At 43.5% G+C, this 27,986-nt stretch overlaps 1 protein-coding gene and 2 long non-coding RNA genes across 6 annotated transcripts in view; 1 reads left to right on the top strand and 2 right to left on the bottom strand.

Moving 5' to 3' along the window:
* The first annotated feature begins 2 nt into the window (after positions 1-2).
* Positions 3-27,932, top strand: MRPL42 (mitochondrial ribosomal protein L42). Of its 4 annotated transcripts, XM_075011878.1 has the most exons (7): positions 15,747-15,824; positions 19,561-19,584; positions 19,726-19,902; positions 21,935-21,998; positions 23,083-23,167; positions 24,945-25,108; positions 27,757-27,932. In XM_075011878.1, exons 3-7 carry the CDS (start codon positions 19,818-19,820, stop codon positions 27,800-27,802), a joined length of 444 nt encoding a protein of 147 aa, XP_074867979.1. In that variant the 5' UTR covers positions 15,747-15,824; positions 19,561-19,584; positions 19,726-19,817; the 3' UTR covers positions 27,803-27,932. The 4 variants fall into 4 exon arrangements, with proteins under 4 accessions (XP_074867998.1, XP_074867969.1, XP_074867979.1 ...); XM_075011897.1 differs by lacking the exons at positions 15,747-15,824; positions 19,561-19,584 and adding an exon at positions 3-21; XM_075011868.1 differs by lacking the exon at positions 19,561-19,584 and having other exon boundaries at positions 15,712-15,824.
* Positions 3,060-15,562, bottom strand: LOC142022257 (uncharacterized). Its single transcript, XR_012647893.1, has 5 exons — positions 14,816-15,562; positions 7,684-7,799; positions 5,075-5,136; positions 4,418-4,474; positions 3,060-3,115 (listed from the first exon to the last, which is right to left on the bottom strand). It is a non-coding gene; the product is annotated as an uncharacterized LOC142022257 (long non-coding RNA).
* LOC142022251 (uncharacterized) overlaps positions 27,831-27,986 on the bottom strand; it is a 30,742-nt gene continuing 30,586 nt past the window's right edge. The window contains exon 4 of the long non-coding RNA XR_012647891.1: positions 27,831-27,964. This is a non-coding gene — a long non-coding RNA (uncharacterized LOC142022251). The remainder of the gene's footprint in view (positions 27,965-27,986) is intronic.

Raw genomic sequence — 27,986 nt, 5'->3', positions numbered from 1 at the left:
TTGGGAAGGGTAGTCACAGCGGTGAGTTGGCGCGAAAGTTGCGTTCTACGGACCGCAGCCATAACCGGGAGGGTTGGGCGTCACCGCCCTGAGGTCCCTGGGCCTGCTTTTGCCCTCTACAGCACCATCCCCCGCAGCCCTAGAGCCCCCAAACCGACCTACCCCGCAACGCTCAGAGCTCCTCATACATACATCGCCAGCCCAGCACACCGGGCAGCGCTATTTCCTCCCACACATGCACCCCAGCCCGCCCCGGGCCCTGCGCACCTGGCAGCACACAGGTACCCAGCTCCGCTCAGTCCCCTGGACATCTGGCAACAAGCAGACCCGCTCATACAGGAGTCCTGGCCCTCCCCTACCACCTGCACATCTGGCAACACCTACGTCCCATCCTACAACACCAGAGCCCATCACACAACAGCAGCACCTTGTTCTGACATTCCATCTACATCCTGACAGCCACACACGCCCTGCAGCACCAGACTGACATGCCACATGGAACGCAGATCCCAGGCACGTATGCACAACACCACCAAGCAGTATGTAACTACCACCAAAAACTCACATGCACACAAGTTAGACAATACATCAAAGTAGCGAGCGGAGAGTCTATGCACATTTTTCCTTACTTCAAAGTTAACTTTGAAATAGGGAGCCCAACTTCAAAGTCCTTACTCCATTCCCGGGAATGGAGTACTGCCCTACTTCGAAGCAGGGTGTGTGCAGGTGCTCAACTTCGAAGTTGCTTTCTTCGAAGTTGTACTTCAAAGTAAGCAACTTTTAAGTTATTTTTGTAGTGTAGACAGAGCCTAGAAGTATTAATATACTGCCATTTTCTGTGTTGCTCAGGGCCTTTCTTACCTGCCTCCATGTCATCCTACTTTTACACACAGAGAATTTATGGTCTCGTACTCTCAGGCTCTGTCTACACTACAGCATAAATTCAAATCTAAGACACAGCTTGATTTTAAATTGTGACTGTTCACACCTCAGACGCCATTATTTCAAATTTAGGGGGCGCTATAGCCAGTATTCTTACTCTGACAACTGGAGCAGGATTAAAGAGAAGCTCAAATGTAAACATTCCAATGAATGCTTGTATGGAAACAGCTTCATAAAAATCAAATTTAGCGCAGTGCATAGTTCTGTTACATGAGACACAAAGCCTTTCCACAAATAATCTCTCAAATGTTTAACTGAATTTGCTTCAACTGTGTTGATGTATTCTGCAAGTGAATTTACTAACGCAAGTGTTCATCAGGGCATGTTATAAATAGCTTGTAAGGGTTAGGTCAGTGGCACTAGTGGACAACCTGCCACCCTTTGGGGTTCCACCTGCAAAACACACCTAGTCCCTCTCTACACCCAGCCCCTAAGTCTTTTGCACACTGGGGCTCTAAGTTTACTTACTCTTCCCCCACCCAGCACTTTCAAAGTGCCATGGATTGGCTAATTCACACTCCACGCCAGCTCTTCCCTCTGCCTCTCAGAGCTTGAATACCATGAATCAAGCAATTCAGTGCTCTATGAAAGCACTGGGAGGGAGATGGTGGAGTAGGGATGGGATGCTTCTACCTTTCCTCTTAGCCTTTTGGAGTGCTATGAATCAGGTGATTCCTGCCCTCCCAGAGTTTAAATGCCATGGATCAGCTAATTTGTGGCATTCAAGCTTGAGGTGGGGCTGGGAGGAGCAGGGGTAGAGAGCAAATCAACTCATTCATACCACTCAGAAAGTGCTGGGAGGGAGGAGTAGGTAAGTGAGGTGCTCCAGCACCCCAATGTGCAAGGGGCACGTGGAATAGGGGAAAGGGGATGTGCAGACTGCAGGTGGAACCCCAATGAGCCACAAGTTGCCCTCCACTGATGTGTTGAAATGTAAGTACTTGTTTTGAAATACCCAGCATGTCATATATGAATGTATTTAATTTTGGAGTCAAGGTTAGTGCACATGACTGATTTAAATCATGTGGCCCACTCACTAGCACTGGTTACCAATTGCTGGATTAGACTCTTTTTGTTAATTGGTTTCCCTGCACACATTGAAACTGACTAAAAATTATTTCCATCATTGATCATCAAAATTTACAATGAGGCGTGACACCCATCCCAGAGACTCCCAAAGCATTTGTCTCCTGCATCCATCTCTACCTCAGTCCAGGTGTGCACATTTTTAATATATAAGGCAACACCTCCTCCTGGTTTACCCCACCTATCCTTCCTGAGTAATCTGTACCAATATTCTAATCATGTGTATTATCCCACCAAGTCTCTGTGATACCATTTATGTCACAGTTGTATTTATTTATTAGGACTTCCAGTTCTTCCTGTTTTTCACCCCTACTTCTTGCATTTGTATTTATGCATCTAAGATATTGATTTGCTTTTACATCCCAGTTCTGCCTAGTCCCTCTTTTTTCTCTGCTATTATAGCCCATGCTCCCTCACATTTCCAGCCCAACTCCCAGGTCTCCAGGTTTTTTACTTATCTGTGGCTTTGTTCACCTGCCCTTGTCAAATCTAGTTTAAAGCCCTCCTCACTAGGTTAGCTAGTCTGGATCCAAATACATCCTTCCCATTCCTTGAAAGGTGAGCTCCATCCCTGCTTAGCAGTCTTTCTTCTAATAGCATCCTGTGTTTGAGGAAGCCAAAGCGCTCCTGACAACACCTTTCATTACACACAAAAAAAAAACAAATTCTGACAAGCTTAATTACAATGGTATGTTGCAGAAAGCAATTTTTTCCTCCTCCCAACCAGAAACAAAACCTAAATATGTAACCTGGGTGTCCAGTCATAACAACTTGAATTCTGAATATTAAACTCTTGCAACTGCTTTTGAGAAAGCTGTGGGTCAGGGTACTGACAGGAAATATTTGACTTCAAATTACTAATAATTTCAAGAAAATGATAATCCCTTTCCAGTCAATGCTTGGAAAAATAATCAAAATTTGTTGAACCAGGCTCTAGTCTGTTTATACACATCCATAATGTTTCGTACGTGAGTAGCCTTGTTGACATAGTTAACTTCAGTGAGACTCTTAATCATGTGTTTGCCGAGTTATTTGCCCTTTATTATGTGTTGATGGGAAAGGATCCAACCTGAACGAATTGCTGCACCTGCAAAACAGCAAATTTAACCTTGGATATTTGATTTTGCCAATGCAAAGAGAGCTATATATATTATTTTTTAAAAAAGGTCTAGGACATTTTTAAGCTAATTACAATACTTTGGTTCTAACCAGTTAGTCTGGTATTAAGCAGCAAACTTCATGGGATCAGTTTCATAGGTTAGATGAGGGCAATGACACAGTATACAAATGAAATCCTAGTCCTGGGGAAGAGACTAAAACACGTAGAAGAAAACCTTCCCTCTTTGTTTTCCCCTGGTGTCAGGGTAGTTGTGTGCTACCCATATGGGCGGGACCAAATTATATGTACTAAACATTTGGTCAAATGCCAACTTTAGTAAATAACTACAAGACATGCTCAAGAATCTTAACATTTGGGAAAATGGTGGCAATAGGGTAAATAAGTTAGTTCAGACAACAAGCTGTAAGGCAAGCAACTTAATTAATCATTATTTATCACTGGCCAGAAAGGGGGTGGATTAGAGGATTAGATCACTACAGAGAGATGGAATTACAGAAGGAAATTTATAATCACTTGATGGAGGGATGGGATTACAGTGGAGGTTAATCAGTGAGATGGAAAAAGGGAGTAGTGGGGAGGGAATTACTGAAAAGATGAAGTTGGCATTCAAATCATTCAGAATCAGAGGCATAGTCATTATTAGTCTGTAGCTTCGCATAAAACAAGCAGTCCTGTAGCATCTTAAAGACTAACAAAATTATTTTTATTTGAAATTATATTTAAATTATATTTTAAAAATCTGAAGAAGTCGGTCTTACCCATGATAGCTCATTACCTAATAAATAAATTTGTTAGTGTTTGAGATGCTACAGGACTGCTTGTTTTTTGTAAATGATTCAGATACAGCCTAAGTAAGTGAAATAGTAATTATTTATTAAACTCATACTTTTTTGCAATAACAATGTGCTATTTCTATGGCAACAGTGAATCATTATTCTAACTACTGTAGATCTATTAATTATAGACTATGAACACATCTCAGATATATTTAAGTGTCTTCATTTTCCGTTCAAACTTTTACTGAAAAAAATCTTAGGTTTCACAGAAAGTACTGTTTTTTTCCAATTTTAACCTACTTTTATGTCATTCAGATACATACAAATAACTTGTTTTATTATGAAACCTGAATGATTTCCATGGGATACATGTATTACAGAAATACATTAGTCTGTGCATGTAAAGCTGCATGTTGAAGTAAGGTTGTGTATTAGTGTAGAAGATATACACAATAAAAATAGGCATGAACTTAATGATGAATCTCACACCTACCATGTACACATTTCAAGCTGTTAGCATATGCTATTAGCAGTTTAAAGATTTGACTCACTAAAATGGGAAGAAAACAAAATCTGTATCAGAATACATTTCAGAACACAAGGAAATACTCAAACGTTTGTTTGTTTGTTTTTAAAGGAGAAAAGTTGAGTGTATGCACTGCTAACGGTGTAGCATCAAAGTTATAACTCCCAGCCCAGGTGTCCTCTACAGCCTGAGCACTTCCCCTATCTGGTCCAGAAAATATTTTGAAAACAATTATTTAATAAGGCTTGAGCAGCTGCCAACCTGGGGGAGAAGGGATGATAAGCTAGGACTCACCCATGCACACATCTCCCAGTAGTACCTAGGCCTTCAGCACTCACATGGTCCCAGTTGCAGAAGCCATGCTGGCTGCCTCCACTATGATGCAAATCACCATGGCCAGGGAGCCACCCAAGCCGACATGCTTCTCCAGCTAGTGTGGTGGGTCTGGTGTGTTTCATTTTCAGTTACCCCAGTTGCAGGCGAGGGGCCCCCATACAAGGACATGGCTATGACTTCCCAGAAAAAAAAAAACAACCCTGAGAAGGCTTATGTTCAGATCAGTAGAGATGGCATCACTCTTATCTAATCAGTTTCACAACATGAGTCAGTAGTTCCACAGCTTACCCTTATGGACAGGATGGCTCTGCACATACTTCCCTCAGGCCTCAGAGACACAGAGGTGTAAACTAAATGAGAAGAAATACTATGTTACACTACCCAATACTTTTTGGGGTGATTTGTACTTTGAGTAATTTATTTTTACTCCTCTACCATTTCCTAAAATATTGATTTGCTCACTACTTTTATCATCGCACAAGACAGTATTCTAATTTGCTAAAGCACATCAGCACATGCATATTATCCAATCATCATGCAGTGGCAATTTAAAAAAAAAAACAAACAAGCACAAGGACCCAGCCAAAGAACATTTTTAACAGCCTTTTAATAGCTGCATCAACACCTTTTCATTCAAAAACAGTATCTATGCAGTATGTACCATCCCTAGTGACCAAGGCTGTTGTCCAAGGTGATGTACTGAGGAGGGTGCATCTGAAGAGTCTCCTGTGACTCTACCTGCAGGTGAGCCAGCTAGGTAGGAGGGAAAATCCAGGAGGGAGGACAGCTGCAGCACTTACTGTCTCAGGCAATTCCTCTGCTCTGGTGGGAGAAGCTGCAAGGTGGGTGGCCAGGGCAGGGGCTCCCCATTCTCCCTGGAAAAGAGGGCCCTCTGCAGAAGCAATATGGGAAGAGGGTGGGGCAGGCTGTGCTGGAAGAGGCTCAGGGTGGGTGGCTGAGGTTGCTAGGTGTTGAAGAAGTGTGTGTGTATTCTCTGTTCTGGCTGGCAGGGGTTTGGAGTGTGTATGTGGAGGAAATATTAGTGTGTGGGGAATAGCGTGACCATACCTCTCATGGCCACATACAGGATGGGGGGGGCACTCCCACGCCCCTTCCCCGAGCCTCAGGGAAGCCTACAGAACAGAGCAGCCAGGGCGCTCCCCCAACCCCTACTTCCCTGAGTCTTGGGAAAGAGGCAGGGATGGGGCAGCCACAGAGTTCCCCTGGCTCAGCTAATCTGCTGTCTCCCTCTGTTGCAGAGCACATACTGACACACAGTACATGCTTTCCAGCAGGCAGCTGCGCCTGCACAGCAGATATGAGACAATTAGTCCCTTTTTTAAAATAAGTCGGGACACCTTTTTGGCATCCCAAATACGGGACTGTCCCAGCGAAAACGGGATGGATGGTCACCTGAGCAGGGAGGGGCTTCCCTCTGTGCACTGGCTGGCTGAGATTTGAAGTAACCCTGCTATCTGGGTGTCAGTGTGGAGTAGGTCTGGGTCCACCTTCACCCCCTTTTCCTCCTAAGCTCCACTGGGGGACTGAGGAGGAGTTCTGGGCTATGAACAGGGGAGTAGGGCATGACATTTGACTTTTGAGGTGGGAACCTTTTAATTGTGCCCCTCCCCTACCAGCTGTTGGTTCTGTCTTCCTGCTTCTCAGACTGGCTTACAAGTCCTGCTCACTTTTTTTGAGGTGGATGGGGAGCTACTGCTGCTGCTTCCCCAGTGTGAGGCAGGTGGGTGGGTGCAGAAGAGATAACTCTTACTGAAATCAGCTCTTCCAGGAGTCCCCTCAGGAAATAAAAAGCAGTCAAGTAGCACTTTAAAGACTAGCAAAATGGTTTATTAGGTGAGCTTTCATGGGACAGACCCACTTCTTCAGACCATAGCCAGACCAGAACAGGCTCAATATTTAAGACACAGAGAACCAAAAACAGTAAGCAAGGAGGACAAATCAGAAAAAGATAATCAAGGTGAGCAAATCAGAGAGTGGAGGGGTGGGGGAGAAGGTCAAGAATGAGATTGAGCCAAGTATGCAGACAAGCCCCTATAGTGACTCAGAAAGTTCCCATCACAATTTAAACCATGTGTTAATGTGCCGAATTTGAATATAAAAGCCAGCTCAGCTGCTTCTCTTTCCAAAACGGTGCAATAATTCCTTTTCAGTAACACACATGCTTTTTGTTTTGATAGTGTATACACTAGCATGGCTTCCTCTTCGTTACTAAGGAAATAAGTCACAGTGGTGATGTCTGGCGGGATGGCTGAAACACATTTACCTTTCATTCAATTCTTGATGATCTAGTCACACACTCAGGTTTTGTTTATGTTCTCACTAAAAGTTGTACTTATCAGTATACTGAAACTTCTCAGGTCTGGGGGCCTTCTTAAAGCCCCCTGACCTCAGAAATTTTTGAGCACAGTATTATTCTTGCATCAAGATTAGGAATAAGGATTTTTCTTTGCTCCTATCTTAACCTGCAGACCCTTTTCATTCTCTGGAAGGTTTGAGATGGGAGTGTTGTGACTTGCAGTTTCAATGAGACACTTAAACTCGGAGGAATTTAGTGAGAATATAGGCTCTGCCCCATCCCCTCTGCAGTGTTTCACCCCTGCTGTTCTGGCTCATAAAAAGTCTTGGTGGAATGCACTTTTTATTTTTTGTAACTTTTGTGTAATGTTTTAAGTTTTTTGTATTTTTATAATTTTAAAAGTTGTGGGAAGTTATGGAGGGAGGTGTGATCATTTTTAATGAGAGACGAAGCTGAAATGCACAGAGTTCAAGCTTTAAAGCTGCTAAAACACCGAGACACAAGATAGGTGAGGTAATATCTTTTTTATTTTGAAACAGCTTTGGTTGGTGAGAAGTTAGTTCTTTTGAATTTCACAGACCTGGAGATGAGCTCTGAGGAGTTCCAAAGGTTGTCTCTCTCACCAACTGTATTTGGTCCAGTTAAAGATATTACTTCGCTCACTTCGTGGCTTTCATCCAGGTACCAATATGACAACTACAATACAGCAAAATCCACTGTATCATATGCTAAGATATACAAAATAAATATCCTAGTACCAGACATGGTTTGTTGATTTAACTATTCATTCACTCATCCATTTGTTACAAGCCTGGTTCAGACATTTATATAATTAAATTTTAACTCTAACAAGTTCACAAGCCACATTTTTCTTGCTTTCCCTATCTATAAATGATTTAATTATTACTGATTTATATAGGATTGCTGTGTTCTGTGAAATCAGCTAATTTCTGGAGCTCAGCTATTTGGACCTCCCCAAAAATCCCCCCATACCCTAGACATTTCAGGAGGCTACGTATCTGCTGGAATGACCGTTAAAGTTGCCTTCTCCAGCCCCACCACAATCTGAAATGATACCACTGGTGAGTCAGGAATGCTTGGAGGGCTGCAGGAGAGCCATGGGCAAGATGCAGCCCCCATCAGATAGCATGAAGCTCGCCATGAGCTGCAGGCCAAGCACCAGGCATAAGGGGCAAGTGCGGCTGCAGCAAGGGAGCTGTCAGCGCCTCTTCATAGCATCTCAAACTGTGGCAGTAGAACCCGCTGAATGGTGAATGACCCTCTCGGGTATTTTTATCCACTGTTTCACTTCACAGTCTGATGCCACTCAAAAACAGCAGCCTGCCTTGTGGGTGTCATATATGGGGGGGAATATTTAATTTGGGGTAGGGAACCTTTCCTGGGTCAGGGACCACAGTCCAGAGTCACATGCAAATGAGAAGCAGAAACAAAAAGCAAAACAAACAGAACCCTCACTGATGTGGCCTCCAACTAAGAAGAACAAATACATTCCCCGCACACATTCCCCTTGGAGGGCCCAGGCTAGTAGATTTTGTGTGCTCCAGCCCCATGAGGGGATGGCAGGAGGTTGAAGCTCCACCATGGGCTCCTCAATGCTGGGGGGAAGCCCTGAGTCTTGGGGGGGTTGCAGATCTAACCAAGACAGGGGCTGCATCCAGCCCCACAGGCCTTAGGTTCCTGACCAATGATATAAGATAAAATAATCCATTCCCCATGTAGCTCTTCAAGGAAGGGCTTGGCCAAGGAGGACTTTGACAACTGCTTTTGAAAGGGAGATTGATAATAGCCCTATACTGAGAGGAGCAAGGGACTGAGCAGCTTCCAAGGGAAATGGGGGGTGGGAGCAGGGGCCCCAAAATGCAATTTTGTCCAGGGCACCATTTTTTCTAAGGTTTGACTCTGATAATATTGAAAATCAACTGCTTCTAAGGTTGAACAAGCATTTTTGTAATTAATCATAACAATGCTAAAAGGCACAGTTGTGAATGTGGACAAAATAAATACATTTCTGTAGTTTGACTCCTGTATTTAATTTGGTCACCCTTTAGCTTTAGAAATGAAGGCTACAAATACATTTAAATTCCAGATTGGAATTATAAATCCATAGTAAGTGTGTATATAATACATACACACACGTGTGTGTGTGTGTGTGTGTGTGTGTGTGTATGTATATGTGTGTATGTGTATATATAAACAAATAAAGGAACCCTATGATAACTCAGGTGGCTAACCATAGATTTCTATAGGATGGCTAGTTTTTACTTCTGGGTACTGTAGTATTACCAGGATGCGACAACATTGTACTTTTACCGAAGTTGTATTCCAAAAGGATACTTTGACTTTTCTTAAATACATTTTTTGCAAAGTTACTTTACTTTTACCCAAGTAACTTTTCTGGGTACTTCTTTCACCCCTGCAGAGACATGACAGCAGTGTGGAGCTAGCAGTAGGCTGCAGGCAGAACCAGGAGACACATGGGAGCAGGGGAGTGCATGGAACAGTAGGTGGAGCTGGGAAATTCATAAGGAAATGGGGGAAATGCACAGATACATGCACTCCAACACAGAGCCCCAGAGAGAAGTACCTGCTAGCACGCTAGGAGGATTTGAGGACTGGCATTGTCCCTAAGAGAAATTGAGTTTGAGACCCCTGTTATAGGCTAACAGTCCTATCTACAACAGTAAATCATTTATTCAAATGAAAAGGGTTATTTGGGAAATTAGCCATATATTGGTTTCTTAAACTCAGAAGTGGCATTTTGTTTTAAGTTCTGCAGCAAACCACACTGAATTCCATTTATCAAACTAGTTATCAACTGAAAACTTTTCCCCATCCTTCTGTCCACCAAACCACAATATTAACCCAGAAAAATTAACAGTTTTGTACCAAGTTTCAACTGTTTTATTGTGGAATTAAAGGCTGATAAATTCTAGAGGAAAAATAAATACATAACCAAAAACAAAGGGCCTTAGCCATTTTAAAAGTTTTTGTCACAGTGCTATCTAAACTCCATAACTCTATTGAACCAAACCTAAACAAGTTTCATTATTCTATTGCTTCAGATTCCAGAATGTTTTTTTCAGTGTTCTTTTTAATCTTGACAAGTATCCGAGAGGTAGCCGTGTTAGTCTATAAGATGTCACAAGACTTCGTGTTGTTCTTGAAGCTACAGACTAACTCCACGAGAGTTCCATGCCAGTCCCAAGCCTAGATGAAGGAGGAGCTGTTGGTTAGATGCGTGTCGATGCACTGACCATCAAACAACAATATGAATGAAATCTGATGCCAGTACAACCAAATGTTAAGATGCCCGCTCGGACGTCGCCCTGATAAACAAGGTCTGCGATACCAATCCAGAGATCAGGGTTGGGTCGATAAGTTGGCTACCGAAAGAAAATTACACCTAACACATTGGAACATGGAATGTCCAAACACTGTGGGCAACTGGAAAATTAGAGCTGCTTCGGAATGAAATGGAGAGATATCAGTGTGATATACGTGGACTGGCAGAGATGCAGTGGACGGGATCAGGAGACATATGAGGTTGCGAAGTCATTTGGTCAGGAAACAAAATGAAGCATGAAGCAGGAGTTGGATTCCTTCTTAGCAAAACAGCTAGAAGAGCATTATTAGGATAAAAACCGATGAGTACAAGAATGATGGTCGCGCGATTCGAAGTGAAACCGTTCAACGTCTCAGTCATTCAGGTGTATGCACCCACATCGGACAGTATGGAGGAAGAGATTGAGCTATTCTATAAAGACTTGACTAAGACGGTGGAGGAGATACCAAAGAAAGATGTGTTGATCATCGGAGGAGATTTTGGAATGCGAAGGTTGGAACAGATAATGAAGGTTGGGAGAAAGTCATGGGAAGATTTGGATATGGAAAAAGAAATGAGCAAGGTGAGAAACTGTTAGAGTTTGCAACAGAGCATGAGATGGTGATTTGCAACAAGAGATTCCAACAAAAGTACTGTAGGAAGTGGACATGGTGAGCAAATGACGGGAAGTCCAAGAACATGATAGATATGATTTTGATAAGAAGAAGATGGATAACATCAGTACAGCAGTGCCGAACTTTCCAAGGAGTGGATATAGACTGAGACCACAGTCTAGTGATCACAAACATCAAGCTAAAACTCAAAAGAAAATGTAAGACACAGTTTAAGAAAAGAAGAGATGTGGTGAGGCTATGTGAGGAAGAAACAGGGAATGCATACAGAACAGCGCTCCAAGAGAAGATTAAAAATATTGCCACAGAGAAAGACCAAGATAAGAGAGTTGCAGGGATAGCCATTGCTATAGAAGAGGCAATTGAGCAGACTGTTCCAGAAGAAGACAAGATCAATAAGAAGTTGATTACTCAGGAGACACTGAAGTTGGTTGAAGAGAAAAGAGCGTTGAAGATCAGAAGAGATGTTTCTGAGATGGCAGAACAGCAATATAGGATGAAATGCAATGAAGTAAGGAAAGCAGCCAGAAAGGATAAGGAGAAATGGTTAGAGGAGCAATGTGAAGATATCGAGAGGTATTACGGCGAACATAAAACCAGGGAGGTGTAGAAGACAATTAGGAATATTAATAGGAAATGGCAACTGAAGTAGAGGGCGATCAAAGATGAGAACGAAGAAGTGCTCATGAACAGGGAGATGATTGTGCAGCGATGGACGAGATACTGCACTGATCTATACAAAGCACAGTTGGATGTGAGTGTCTCAGAGAGGCCGTGTCTACACTAGCCCCAAACTTCGAAATGGCCATGTAAATGGCCATTTCAAAGTTTACTAATGAAGCGCTGAAATACATATTCAGCGCCTCAATAGCATGCAGGCGGCCGTGACACTTCGAAATTGATGCGTCTCGCCGCCGCGCGGCTTGTCCCAACGGGGCTCCTTTTTGAAAGGACCCCGCCTACTTCGAAGCCCCCTTATTCCCATCTGCTCATAGGAATAGGGGGACTTCGAAGTAGGCAGGGTCCTTTCGAAAAGGAGCCCCATCGGGACAAGTCGCGCAGCAGCAACCCACGTCAATTTCGAAGTGCTGCGGCCGCCCGCATGCTAATGAGGCGCTGAATATGTATTTCAGCGCTTCATTAGTAAACTTCGAAATGGCCATTTAGACGGCCATTTCGAAGTTTGGGGCTAGTGTAGACACGGCCAGAGAGTGATTGAAGAATTGAAAGAGATATCTCCACTGAGCATTGAGAGCAAGACAGATATTTCAAAGGAGGAAGTAGAAAAAGCAGTGAAATGACTAAAGAACAACAAGAGCCCTGGAAATGATAAGATCATGCAGGAGATGATCAAATATGGCTGAGAAAGCATGATTCAGGAAATACACCGTCAATGTAATATAGCATGGAAAGAAGGGAAGGCACCTAAGGAATGGACAAGATCTGTGCTAGTGACAATACCCAAGAAAGGAAGTACATTGGAGTGCAAGAACTACAGAACAACTGCTCTAACGAGTCATCGAGGTAAGGTGCTGATGATGATACTGACTGAGAGATTAAGGTCACAGACAGAAGAACATATAGCAGACGAGCAAGCTGGGTTCAGAAAAGATAAAAGTACCATACAGCAGACATTGGCACTAAGACTGATAGTGGAGAAAGCTCGACAAAAGAACAAAAACGTATACACTTGCTTCATCGTTTTGTTTTTTTTTTTGAAAAGGTATTTGACAGTGTAGATCAGAAAGTGACTTGGGCAGTGTTGGAGTCATACAGAGTGGATAGCAGACTCATACGGTTGTTGAAAGATACCAGTGATAATGCGGAGGTAGCGGTGAGAACATGCGGGGAGTTGGGAAGTTGGTTTAAAACAAGCAGAAGTACAAGACAAGGAGATCCAATATCGCCCAGTATCTTCATCGCACATCTGGAGAGAGCGATGGACAAGATCAAGGAAGAGGTAGAAGGGATATCTGTGCACAGGGAAAGAATTAACAACTTGAGGTTCGCTGATGATATAGTTATCATTGAGGAAGATGAGCAGAAGCTAGCGAAAATGGTGCGGGTGTTAAATGAAGAAGGGAAGTGGTACGGACTGATTATGAACATCGATAAAACAAAAACAGTGGTATTTGGAGATAAGGAAATGGGAAGGAAGATCAGTGTGGATGGTATTGAACTAGAAAATGTAGAGAAGTTCACATATCTGGGGAGCAGCATAACGTATGATCTAGACTGTAAGAAGGAAATAGCGACTAGAATAGTGAAAGCAAGAGCGAGTTTGAAGGCAATGGATAAGATCTGGAAAAGAAAAGCAATTAGCTTAAGAATGAAGCTGGGCGTCTTGAAAATGTGTGTATTCAGCAGCATGTTGTATGGATGTGAGACATGGGTGATAACGAAAGATTCGAAAAGAAGAATATTGGCGATCGAAAGGAGTTGTTATAGAAAGATTCTGAGAATAGGATGGATGCGGAAGGTCACCAATGAGGAATTATGTAGGAATATACAGCCAAAAGAGAACCTGCTGCAGAAGGTTATAAAACGGAAGCTACAACTATTCGGACATATTTGCAGAATGAACGACGAACAAAAAATCAAGACCCTAGAATTTGGCATAATGGATGGTTCAAATGGGAGAGGCAGACCCCACAAAGAATGGATAGATGATGTAGTAGATTGGTGTGGAGCAAGTCTACAGAAACTAAGCCACTCTGCACTGGATAGGGAAAGATGGAAGGAAATAGTGAGAGAGGCATCAGAACCAATGGGCACTGAGCCCACGGTTACTGTGGGTCTTTTCACACAAAAGCTTATGCTCCAAAATATCTGTTAGTCTATAAAGTGCCACAAGACTTCTTGCTGCATTTTAATCTTGTCTTTTCTGTTCCTCTTGCCCTCCTTCTTGAATATAGCACATGGAAGGGGCAGTTTTCACTGATGAAAGACACATGGGGGGAAAAAAGACTAGACTTGTACTTAGTAGAAGAGCCAAAGCTTGTATATACATAATCTAACAAGCTTCACAGCCTGATGAGGGGAGTCTATCCAGAGAGTCTTGTCCTGCTTATCAACACGCTTATTGGAATACAATTGTCGTGGTGGGTTGTTGCCTGTGAGGTGCCATTAAAGGTACTGTAGGTACTGAGGATTTTGAACTCGAAATAGCAAATGTGATGTCTGGTGTTTGTGTTAATTTTTGTCATTCACTCATAGTCCTACCATATGATGGATGAATTTCAGTGTTTAGCGGCATTTTTCATAGATATGTAGAATGAGTTGTAGTCTATTTCTTCTGAAGGTGGCACAGGGCAGATCACAGAGGCTAAATCTTCACTTAAAAGGACAATTTCCTGGCTACCTGAAGATGGAAAAACTTATTCTAATGTTGCAGTCTGTATGTACAGTGAACCCTTGAAATGCGCAATTTTGAGTTAATGTGAGTTAAGCACAAGTCAAAATCCAGTTCAACCCCCCTCCCCCGTGCCCAGTTCAAACCCCCAGTGGCCTGGCTCACTACCCACACACAGCTCTGGCTCAACACCCCTGCCCTGGTTCAACCCCTGCCAGCCCTGATTCAAACTCCCCACACACAGCTCTGGCTCAACTCCATCCCCCGTCCCTCCTGCAGCCCTAATCCACCCCAGGCTTAACCACCCCCCTGCTCCCCTTCCTCAGCCCCAGTCCACTGCCAGGCTTAACCCTCCCCAACTGTCCCCCTCAACCCCAGGACTCACCTTTCAAAAGGAGCTCCAGGTGCTTCTGCTGCTTCCCCAGCAGACAAATGTGCATTCCGCCAGGGAAAAAGCCACCCTGACTTATGTGAGGTTCAGGTTGTGTGGGAACGCAACCCTCGTATACAGCGAGGGACTACTGTATAGGAAAGGAGCCATCATTTTTTGGCTACTTAATAAATTTTATCTTCTGATGTCAGAGCAACAAAGACTTTGCTCCAAGACCTGCAATGAGCTTCCCACACGGACCACCAAGGGTTCAAAAGTTATCATCTAAAATGTGGTCTTAAATCCGGGATCACCAGAGAAATCTAGAGCTCCAGCTATTTATGGTTATCTTCCACAAGGGAGTGTAGGAAGAATTGTCCATCATTTATGGTCTTTTTAAATTCTGCTAGGCTTGTTCTTGCATCACAGGTTTTCAAGGTAGTTACTATGCAAATACTAAATAAGTTAATTTCTGTATTTTTGTGACTTTGAAACGGCACAGCAAAGAAATCTGAGCAAGCGTGCAGTTGGGCCCTGATGCAGATGGGGCTGCTCTGGTTTGCATGTCATTAAAAAGTTTGTTCCAAGAGGAAAATACCCAGAAATGTAGAATGGAAAAAGTGTGTTTTGCAAGAGAGAGAGAGAGAGAGAGAAGACATTTTTAAAGGCACGGCTAGTTCTCCAGGTTGCACCCAAACCCTCACCAGTGGCAGGGAGAGTGACGGATGAACTGGGGCTGGCACAGCTAAGTCTCTTGGCGCGAGAGGACAGGGCGGCTGCCCTGGGAGAGCACCTTACGGCGGGAAGGAAAGGTTTTACTCGCGTGCCCACTGCTTCGGACCACATTTCCCAGCATGCGTCGAAGGGCAGGGGGCGCGTTGTAACGCTACCGGAAGTACATCCTCTGTGTTTCCGGTCCCCGTGACAAAGTAGGAGGTAGCAGCCATAGGACAACACAAGGGGTCTTCCCGAGGGGGGACAAGTAACTGTTGTTCTCACCCGCGCCCGGCCCCAGGGCTGCCGTGTGAGTGATGCGCGCGGCGGGACCGATCTTCCCGGTTGGGGGATGGGCGCGGCGGGAGGCTCAGTGGTCTGGGATATAACAGCACAGTCTGCAGCCGCCACCAGTTGCAGTCCCGCTCCTAACGAACCTCGGCCTGCCAACTGAGCATGCGTAGTGATCTCTGCTGCGTCGCTGCCTTTACTCCACCTTCTCTTTGATTCCAGCGCGGTCCTTGCTGCTTGCGGGGCTGGAACTGTGGGGGCGAGGCAGCACGAGGTCAGGGTACAGGGGCCCGGGAAGGTCAAACTTCTCAACGTCTTTGCGTTCTTCCCTGTCTCCTCGGGCTTGGGCGGGGGAGGGAGGGGATGTGGAGTGCTCAGTGGCTAGCGCATGGGCCTTGTACACCCGTAGTTGTGAGTTCAGTCCTTGCGTGGGCCTTTCAAGGGTGTGGGGCAGGGCAGTTGAGAATTAAAACAAAAAAAACCTGAGGGATGGTGATAGGCCCTGCTCTGAGTGCAGGGGACTGGACTGAGTGACCTCTCAAGGTCTCTTCCAGCTCTTTGAGATAGTATATTTCCATGTATCAATACTCAACGTCCTGAGAGGGCAGAGTCAATAGTACTGAAAGGGAACCTCCAGAAGCTGTTCAGTCCAGTGCACTGCAGTCATGGTGAAAAGTATCAGCAAGGAAGTCATATTAGTTTGTATCTGCAAAAATGAGGAGTCCCGTGGCACTTTAAAGACTAACAGATTTTTTGGAGTAAAAGCTTTTGTGGGCAAAGATCCACTTTGTCAGATGCAAGTAGGACTTTGCCCACAGAAGTTTATGCTCCAAAAAATCTTAATCTGTAAGGTGCCACTGGACTCTTCAGTGTTTTTGCAGTCATGGTAGGGCCAAACATCGTGTAAACTAGGGGTGGCCAAGATTGAAAAGAATGTGGGAGTTCTAATGAATCTCTAATTGAATAGACATCAAAATGTGATGCCTTTGTGAAAAATCTTAACTTTTGGGGTGTATTAACAAGACTGTTGTATGTAAGACACTGGAGCTAATGGTTCTGTGCTACTCAGCCCTGGTGAGACCCCCGCCCCCCCACTGAAGTATTGTCTAGTTCTAGGCACTGCGCTTAAGGGAAAATGTGGATAAATTGGAGGGAATGCAGAGGAGAGCAACAAAAATGAGAAAAGTTTTCAAAAATTTGTCCAACCAGGAAAGGTAAAAAAAAATGCGGCCATGTTTTAATGGGGGGGTCACAGGCAGTTAGCCTGAGGTTTAAAAAAGTACCAAAAACTTTTTTTTGGTAAGCAACAAGGAAAAACCTATAGTCTACAGTCACAAAAGAACTTTCAGAGTTCTATGCTGAGTTTTACAAAGCCTCATTTTTAGGTACCTAGACAAACTATTGGAGAACATAAGAATGGCTATATTGGTTCAGACTAAAGGTCCGTCCCACCCAGTGCCCCTGTCCTCTGACAATAGCGAATACCACATGCCCCAGAAGGAATGAACAGAACAGGTATTAATCAAGGCTATGACTACATTGTGCCCTAACCTTAAAATATGCAATTTGTGCTATCCACATTGTGTATCCTATTTTGAGTTTATTTCAAAATAGGCTATTTTGGCATTTGGTACTGTGTACACAGTGCCAGATGTTGACATATTACGCTGTTTGAGGCACCCCTTACTCTTCACTGTCTGGCTTATGTGTATTGAGTTTCGTGAGTCCATTTATTCTTTGGCGAAGGTTTTGCCTAGTCTGTCCAATGTTCATTTGTGTCAGGGCATTGTTGACACACAATAGCATATGTGATGTTGCTGGAAGTGCAGGAGAATGTGCCTTTGATCTTGTAACTAACATGGTTAGGTTCAGTGATGGCATGCCCAGAATAAATACGTGGACAAAGTTGGCAGCAGGGTTTGTTGCAAGGAAAAGTTCCAGGATTAGTATTACTGTGGTGTAGCCTGTAATTACTGGTGAGAATCTTTCTCAGGTTAGGAGGTTGTTTATAGGAAAGGAAGGCCTGTCACCTAGAGGCTTCTGGAGTGTAGCATCCTGATCCAGAATAGGTTGTAGGTTTTTTACTGATGCATTGCAGGGGTTTGAGTTGGGGGCTATAGGTGATGACAAATGGCTTTCTGTTGTTGATCTTGTTGGGCCTATCTTGACATAGCTGGTTTCTGGGTATTCATCTGGCCCTGTCAACATACCATAACCCTTAGTCGCTGTACGAAGAACGTCATGCTTGCCTATTTCGTACTCCCCGGGGAATTCTTATTGGCAAGTCTGCTTACAAGAAGCAGAATCAAGCCACCGGTTTTAAAAAGCTGCTTTAAATTTTTCAAGGGGAGGGGGAGCTCATTTTTTGGAAGGTTGCTTTATTTGAGGCTTTATTGTGGGCTGGCCCGTGGCCATACAGGATCTTGGATGGCTTAGAAGAAGGTGGTATCTGGTATTCATCTTCCTGGGTTCATTACTAACTGATGAACCCAGGAAGCTGAGCAGCAAATAGCACCTCCTCATACCCTGACTCTTGTGTAGTGCGGCACTTCCAGTATTGATGCATTGGAATTGAAGTAGCTAGGGAAGAGGTAAGTCTCTGCAAGGGGTGGAGAGGCTGGAGTTCCCCCCTCCCCTCCACAAAACAGCTAGGGCTAGATCAGATCAACCCCCCCAGAAACCTCTCATATCCACAGGAAGCTCTGCACCTACCTATGTGCCCACCCCTGCACATTTGGAACTCTCCCTGCACCTACTTCCACAGGTGGGGAGAGGGGATCAGTGTGCAGAGGGTTTCAGGCTCAGTGGGGTGGGAGTTGGGGAGGGATGGAAGGGTAGGTGCAGAGAGGTTCCAGACAGACAGAGCTGGGCAGGCAGGAGGGAACAGCTCTGCATACAGAGACCCTCTCTCCCACTTCCAGGCCTTTTGCTCCTCAGCCATGGGCATGGGAGAAGAGGGGGTCACGTTACTGGAAGCTGTTCCCCCGTCTACCCAAATATCCTCCCATCTCCATCCACCTCCTGCTGAGCCTCCTCCTCAGACTCACTCAGAACCCTTCCAATGAGACACCCTGTTAACTCTCCCCACCTTGCAGCCTTACCCTCTGCATTGGGACAGCCACACACCTGAGCTTGACTCCACCAAGCCCCACTTCCTTGCACCAAAAGTTGATAATTGTATGCTAAATATTTTAATTCTGCAGATTTTATTTGTCAAAATAAAACAATATAGTCACACCATTTCAATTATTTTGGTAATTTGCATAAAAATACTTGATAGCAAATTAGGGATGTAAAATCCCATTTAAATAGTTAATCCATTAAATATTAACTGGTTAATTGTTTTAAATAAGGGCAGTGCCCTGGTGAGGGGGCTGCTCCGGCCCCGCTGGGCTTGGGTGCACTGGACCAGGACTGTTCCAGATATCCTGGAACTCACCTACCCGCAGCACTCCTGGGCTAGGCCCACCGTGGACAAGAGCTGCTCTAGCCAGGCTGGAGTACCCCTTGCTAGCAGTAAGCTCCACAGGACTGGAGTAGACCCCTGCCCGCAGTAGGTCAGGGGCTGATCCAGCCTCCACCTATCAACTGGAAGGTATAAGCCTCATCTACTGAAGGTGAGGCTTACCAGTTAATCGTTAGCATCCCTAAATGAAATACCTAAAAATGGTGTGAATTAAATTGTTACTTTGACAAAATGTGTGGATTTTAAAATAGTGCATAAATGTTGGTTTTTGTTTTTTAATTATGTACAGAATTCCCTCAGGAGAGAGAACTCTGTAAGTAAATTCTAATTCTTAATTCCTTACAAACATTTTGTGTGCCAATTGAACAACATGCAAGGTGTTAAATTGTATTTTACATAGATCTTGAGTCTTTTTGTTAATAAACTAATTGTCAGCCCTTCTGTCTCTTGACAGTGGTGTAACCTGCTCCTTCAGAAGTGTGTTCTGCAGTGAAAAGGATATCATTTACCTCCAGAATAGTTCCACAGATTCTGTGTCCTGCAAGCATGGCAACAGCACTGAGACAAGCTGTATGGTCCAGTACAAAGTGGATGAATTTAGCCGCACTCAGTAGGCAGGCCTCTGTACAGAGTAAGCAACAGTCCTACATTATAAAAATCCTAGGGGTAGAAAGCTTCTGATTTTTTTTTTTTTTAATTTTTAAATTTTAAATTTAAATTTTAAATCTTGCATTGACACTTAGTTCTGAGCAACATTTATAGTAACACAGACAGTGACCTTTATGTATCACCTGGGTAAAGTCTGATATCTATAGAGTTATGTCTGTGATACAAAGTCCTGTTTTGACTTGGTTGCTCTTGAAGTTTTCATTTAGCATTTGTGCTGATTCTGGGTTTTCTGCTTCTCAGACTCAGTGGTGTTTCATGTGAATGTAATTCAGAGTTTTGAGTGTATTGCTAATAAAAACCTCTGAAGCTGTGAGTGTCAATGAACACCAGACATGCCAACCAAACAAGAGTTTTTGCCAGTAAAACTTGTTATATGCTAGGCCTAGCTTTAGGTTTCTGTGCCATTTACTCTTGTGAAATACACTTGAAGTGAGGTACGTGTGTCTGTATTTAATTTAAGGAATGGAGTATTAATATTTAACTATTTACATTTGTAAACCATAAAATAATGGACTATTAAACGAACTGTACACATACTAGTTATTTTATTGATCACTTTTAGATATCAGTCATGAGTTTGAGTTAATAATTTCGTACATAGATATGCATGTTGTCCTAATAAATCCCTGAAAATACCAGTTTTAAAAAACCTTTAACTCTCAGTTCAGATTACCACCACACATACATCTTGATTAAAATAATCTTTGAAGTGGAGAGACACTGAAATGCAAATGTTTTAAAAAACTTCATACAAGTGGAAGAGTATACCATAAGATAGCTCTAAAATGTATGAATGTGATCTGTCCAGAAACAATAGTGCATGAGCTCATGAGTTACTGTTGAACGAAAACCCATTTAGTTCAGGATAGGAAATGAACATGCTGCAATTATCTGAAACTTAAGAGCATTTTTGTAATTGGATGTTGTCATGGGTAACTATCTATTAGCCTGGCAAAGTGAGGTTCGATATAACTTCCTGCCATTTCTGGACTTGTGTGTATGGCATCTGATCAATTTCAACATTTCAGTTACTGTTTTAGGCATCAATGGCATCAATGGGCAGAATCCTATTAACTTTGGTGAAGTGGAGAACCCAGACTCAACTTGCTCCACTCCACCATCTCCCAATCACATCACTCTATTTCACCGTGGTCGCGGGAAGCAAAGTGACACTGGCACAGGCCTGCTCTGCTCCTGCAAGCAATGGGGCTGGGCTTGGGGCAGTGGAGTGGGCTGGGGCTGGGTTGCTCCACTTTGTGGAGAGTGCAGGGGCAAGGGAGGGTTGACTCCTGTTGTCAGCCCCCAGCCCTCCACTGATCTCCTGGTTGCATTGCTTGGGGCAAGAGGTGCAATGGTGTGGAGTGGAGCAGGGGTGGGACTTGGGGTGAGGTGCAGTGGGGTAGAGTAGAGGCAGGGCCTGGAAGGGGTTGTCCTGGTTCCCACACTCCCCAGAGATGGCCGTGGATGGAGACATAGGCTGAGTAAATGAAGGGTAAAGGACAAGGCAGCTTTGAGAGCAGGGGCTGGGAAGTGTAACTGCCCACATCTCCATGACCCCTATTTCTGCCTCCCTCCTTGGTTCCATCATGACTCCTGTATCTTGCACACATACTTGCAGCAGAAAGCATCTTAATATGATACTTTCTCTAACTGGTCCCACAGGTTGGCCCACAGAAGCACTGTATGAGAAATTACTTTAGGAGTAGTGTGCTTGGTCAGCTTGGTTTGCTATGGATTTGTTCCAGGTTCCTAGAGTAGCACTACGTTAAAAGGATAATGCTGCGATGCAGTGCCAGTTGCTGTTTTAGAAATACATATTATAGTAGAATTATTGAATCATTGGCATGATATTCAAGATACTTTCTAAATGGATTGGCTAAACTTAAACTGAATGCACTTCTGGTTGAGGTCACTTTTTTGACATAATACAGGTGTAAAGTTAAGTCTGCTGCAGTTTCATTTGTTCTCATTGGCGCTTTTTCTTTTCTTTGCAGATGGAGTTGTGCATTGTTCTCGCCATAAATCTACGTATTCAGTCCTTCCAGAAGACTATAACTGGTACACAACCAAATATATTTTGATCTGCTACGGACTTAATTTGACACACAGCTTCAAGGATACATATTGGAGTAGTTGCCCTACTTGCTGTTAGTCTTGCTGTTTTCTTTATATCACGTATTCTTTTTGCAAGTTTTGGATTGATATAGCCATTTGCTGGACAGCCTTGTTGCTAGACATAAGGCTTGTGAAACTAACATTCCAAATGTGAATCAAGCAAAAAGAATGCCATGTTAGCTCCCTGAAACTATAAACGAAGGCCTGTAATGCCACTGCTGATATTCTCAGCTTTGTCAAGAAGCCAGGTGAAACTAGAGAGTGACAATACTTTACAGCTGCTTGGGAAAATTGAATAACCACAAAATCAGTTACTGAAGACTTTACTAGGTAAAAATCTAAACAAGCTGGGGAAGGGAAGGTAGGATAGTGGACACCCTTTCACCTCATGGAAGCTTAACTGGCTCTGGAGGAAAGATATATAGATTGATTGATTGTTTGGTAGAGCTTCATATGTATCATGCTTCCGAAGTAGAACCTGACAGGTAGGGCCTGGCACTAGGTAGAAATCAGAGCTCACTTTCTTGTATGGAGGATTGGACGTGCTGGACTCCTCTGTACTGAGACGGGCTAGTTACCATTGTCCTTCATGTGTTATTTCTGGCTTCTAGGAAACTTGTAGACATTGTATACCTAGTTTCCAAATAGTTTCCTCCTAACATTTTTTATCTTTTTCTTGTTTGTTTTTTGTTTTGTTTTGTTTTTTCTAAATATTTGCAACTTTTATGCTCTTAACTCTGGTGCTGAGGACAATTTTCAAAGATGTTTAAGTGACTTGGGAGTGTAAGTCCCATTGAAAGTCAGTAGTTCTTATGCTGGTAAATCTCCTAGTAAAATTTTCAAGATTGCTATGTAAAGTTCAAAAGACAATGAAAATGCATGTGTTCAGCACCCTAGATTTTTCCAGCAGTTTCTTGGTCAGCTAGTCTGGGTCTTAGCACACTGGAAGAGATTTCACTGAGCAAGAGAGTGGACTTTATAGTAGTAAGGGAGTACATTGATCTGTATAATTTTTCATCCTTTATAGTAAAGTGGAACTTGCCATGACATCAGATGGAAGGACAATTGTCTGCTACCATCCGTCAATAGAAATTCCATATGAGCATACAAAGGTATATATTGATTGGTACAACTATGTTTCCTGTTCAGTTGACAGCACAATCTTTAATTTGTCCAACAACGTTCTTTGGGCTGTCCCTTTTCTAAGCTCTATCATCGTGTCTTGGCACACTTGATAATATGGGCACAATGATGTAATTTTTTAATGAATTTGGCTACCCTCTAGAGGATTTTCAAACTGTTCATGAAAGTAGGGAAAATATGCCATGCAGGTGGGTGTAGTATATGAACCTGCATAGAACAGACCTGTATTTCCCTCCAGGCTACCACTGACTCCTATGTGGTCTTGAACCAGTCACTTAATCTCTGTGCTATAGCTTTCCGCAGAAGAGATTCACCTACAGGGAATGCACATATATTTCCGTGTAGGCATGGGGGGTTGTAGTAAGGCACAAGCTGGCCCTGTCTGGTTTCTGTCCCTGTTTATCAAGGATGTCTCAGGTTGATAAAACCACCAGTGCTCCTTATTTACAGCTGTTTCCTACCTTAATATATATGAACAGGTTTTTCACAGCCAGACTTTGCCATCTGCAGACCAAAGGGCCCCGATCCTCTCTGTGCCTGAGGTATATCTTCCCCCTTCCTCCAAGCCTTTATAGGCCCTGGCTAATTAGATGGCAGCTATATTTTTTGTTGCCAGGCAGAAAGAGGCTGTTCAATCCATTTCCCTTAATTAGTACTGGAGTGGCAGGGGCTCATTAAGCCTTCTTACTCAGTACCCTGTCACAGGGATGCAGTTTTGGGAGATTGACAACCAGAGGAAGACAGGCACAGAGCGAAATGATTTAAATCAAAGTGAATCTGGCACTCCATGGGCGCCTAGCCTGGTTCCAAAACCTTAGAGTTTGATAACATTTTTTTTCTCTCATTTGTGCCCTTTGTGTGTTCCTTACACTTACTCAATTTTGATAAGATAAAGCAGGCTAGATAGAATTTTTGTTTAGAGAAAGATTCACTGTCTAATTCTTAGACTAGTAAAATACTGCAGTGATGGCTTGTGAACAGTTCAGGGGAGTGGTTACATGGTTTAGGGTTTACAAGTATTAAAAGCTTACTCATAGGTAAGCTTTTATTTTATTATAAAATTTAACTCTTGAATTTAATTCTTAAACAAAAATAGAAAAGAATTGTGTACTTTAGATAATAAAATACTAAAGTAAGACAGTCAGGAGTCTTATTCATAATGATAGTGCTGCTGCCCAAGGCAATGTCTTGGGACTCATTGTGTCAGCTCATGTACAAATATAGGGAAACCAGTCTCCTCTCCAAGTAGCTAACAGTTTAAGCCACACACTCTTGCAAATACACCATGAGGAACTTTTTCCCTAAGTGAGTAGATCCACTGAAGTGGAATCTGGGCCCAAGAAAACAAAACCGATAAAGGACCGATGCAACATATATGCTCAGCATCACTTTGACTGCTCTGCATGTAGGTTGGTGCTAGTAGTGGCCTTGGACTTACGAGCTTCACCCCTAGAAGGGATGTGGAAATGGCAACTGTGAGCTGTTTGAAGCCCATGACTCCAGATGAGGTATGAGGTGACTGAGGGGGAGTGGTAGGGGAGGCTGATTAGTTAAGGAGGGGAGAGTAAAGCCTAAATAACTGTTCTGAAATCATTAAGAGTGAAGAAAGGACAGAGAACAAGCATTTCTGTAGCACATAACTTGAGTTAAAAGTACACTGTAGCATTAACTGCAGCAGTGATTTGACTCATTTGATTCTGAGGTTTCCACTTTAAAATAATGTGTTCATAACTGATGATTTTGTAGCCCATACCTCGACCAGATCCAGTGGATAACAAAGAAGAAACGCACGATCAAGTACTGAAATCGAGATTGGAAGTGAAGGAGCTAAAAAACAGCCAAGGTCCTACGTATGAGGAGCTCAGCAAAATGTTTTATACAACAAAACATCGCTGGTACCCTGTGGGACAGTAAGTGTTCTTTTACAATTGAAGGGAAAGAGGACTAAACAACATGGACCAAAATCACCCCTGCTCTAACTCATTAGGGACAATACAGTAATGTTAGCATCCAACTGTTAAATAATTCACATAACACTTAAATTTGTATAGGGCAGGAGTTCTCAAACATCATTGCACCATAATCCCTTTCTGACAACAACAGCAACTATTACACAATTCCAGAACTGGGGACCCAAGCTTAAGCCCCACTGCCCCAGGTCAGGGGAGCCAAAGTCTGAGCCCTTGCTGTCCCAGGTTGGGGTGCCAGAGTCAAAGCTCACGTGTTTCAGCTACAGGCAGGGAACCCCTAATCTTGGATGGTGGGACTCAAGTCTTAAGCTATTGGGTTTGACTTTGGCCCAAGGTGGAGAGATCTGGGCTTTTGCTGTGACACCAGTCTAACACCTGTCCCAGTAATTCCATTAAAATGGGATTGCAACCCATTCTGGGGTCCTGACCCACAATTTGAGAACCTGTGATTTAGGAAACAAAACTCGTTTTAGCCTCTGTCACGAGTGGGGCCCTACCAAATTCACAACCACGAAAAACATGTCACAGACTGTGAAATCTGGTCTTGTGTGTGCTTTCACCCTACCTAGACTACACAGATTTCACAGGGGGAACCAACCATTCTCAAATTGTGGCTCCTGCCCAAAAGGGAGTTGCAGGGGGATCGTAAGGTTATTTCAGAGGAGTTGTGGCATTTTCCACCTTTCTGCACTGCCTTCAGAACTAGGCAGCCAGAGAGCAGCAACTGTTGGCTTGGCAGCCAGCTCTGAAAGCAGTGCCTATCCAGCAGCAGCCCAGAAGTAAGGGTAGCAATACCATACTATGCCACCCTTACATCTGCACTGCTACTTTCAGAGCTGCATGACTGAACAGGATAACTGCTTACTGAGGGTCCAGCTCTGCAGCCAGCAGCACAAAAGTAAGGATGGCAATAGTATACCAAACCATCTTCCTATGCAGCTACTCGTGGTAGCTTTGCTTTCTTCAGACTGGACTCTCAGCCAGCAGCTGCCGCTTTCCAGCCTCCCAGCTCTGAAGCAATGTCGCTGCCGTCAGCAGCTCAGATATAAGAGTAGCAGTATCACCACTCCCCTTTACAATAACTTTGTGACACCCTCCCCCCATTCCCTGCACACACACACAACTCCTTTTTGGGTCAGCAGTCCTATAATTACACCATTAAACTTTAGATATAAATAGCTGACATCCTGAAATTAATTATTTGTAAAATTGACCAAAATGGACCATAAATTTGATGGGATTCTAGTCATAAGTCCATTCTGATGTGGTGTTGTAACACTTTAAGGTGGCTGGAATTTTAACAGGTATATGAAGAGCCATATTCTTCCCTGAATCGCTGCAATCATACAAGAAAGGGCATATGAGACTAGACTTGTATCTGAAATCAGGAATTTCCTCTGATCTGGTGTGGTGTTTGCTTTAGTTAAAAGGACATGGTTTTTTTTCTTTAGTTAAATTGAGTACTAAAATTGATACCAGTTAGGCCATGTTTGATTTTATTTTTTTAAAGGGTGGGGGGTTTTTTTTAAATGTTTTTAGAAAGTAAAACAGAGTCAATGATGGAGGCATATGAGCAGATTATAATGTGGGATTAGGTCATTATTTTCGTGATGGTTAAAAGGGTCCTTAAACAAGAGAGAAGCTAACTGACTGGTGAAATCCATTTCAGCTAGAGTGTTGTCATTTGCACAGATTAAACAAGTTGGGAAAAACTGAAGATTTTTTTTTTTAACTTGCTAACTGCTTTTAATAATCTTGGTGGTTGTAACTAAAGTGCGGACAAAATGCAGATGTGAATTTTCAAATTGGTTGTATTGTATATTTGTTCATGAAGCAGTTGAAGGGTCGGTGTTGTTTATATAGCTAACACCTTGTGAACAGTAGACAAATGTGTTGAGTAGCTTGTGTGTGTCTTTCTATAGGTCTATACAGTAAACCCTCAAGCTATGTGGGGGTTGTGTTTCTGCTACAGCCTGATTCAGGGTTCCCCTGGGCTTGGAGGAGCTGGGAAACTGACCAGCCCTGGTGGGCTGGTTGGTTTCCTGGCTCCCAGAATAGTGGGGAGCTGGGAACTGGGGTGGGGTGGGGCAGCCTGGTTCCAGTCTCCCCATGGCTTGCGGGACCCAGGAAGCTGACCCCGCTTGTGGGAACCAGGAAGCTGAGCAGCCATGAGCTGGTCAGCTTCCCAGTTCCTGCAAGTGGGGAGCTGGGAATCAGGCTAACAGCCTTCTCCCTCCCTTCCCCCAGTCACACAGCTGGCGGGGAAGGGAGGGAGAAGGCTCCAGAGCAGGGTCTCCCCACCTCCCTGGCTGGGGACCCTATGACTGGCTTTGTCAGCTGGGCACTGTACAGCAGGCTTCCAGCCACAGGGCTGTGGGGTCTCCCTGTGTTCCCACCAACCAGCACTGTCCCTATCTCACGTAAACATGAGATACACGAATGTGGAATGTGCATATCTTGGGGAATTACTGTAATATATAGTGCAAAGGCTACTGTCTTTTTTTTAAAAAAAAAAAAAAAAAAAATCCTGACAGGAAAATCCAAGAAGACTTACCAGATGGCTATCATGTAATTATTTTTCCTTCCAGGTTTCACAGAAGACGCAAGAAGCTCAATCCTCCTAAAGATAGATGATTACAATAATTTCTTCTTTCTGTGCTCTTTGTCCTTAACCATTAATGGAAATAAACCACAAAAACAGAAGTTTTGCTGATCAATTCTATCTTAGGGTTATACATATATATATCTTGATTCAGATGGAAAGTCACAGCAAAAGAGATGAATCCCTCAGGCTTCCTAGAAGACAAATTAAATGAAG

This window comes from Carettochelys insculpta, chromosome 1 (genome assembly GCF_033958435.1).
Source record: "Carettochelys insculpta isolate YL-2023 chromosome 1, ASM3395843v1, whole genome shotgun sequence".
Classification (NCBI taxonomy): domain Eukaryota; kingdom Metazoa; phylum Chordata; order Testudines; family Carettochelyidae; genus Carettochelys; species Carettochelys insculpta.
Note: the sequence above shows the minus strand (reverse complement) of the source record. Positions and strands in the feature narration are given on the sequence as shown.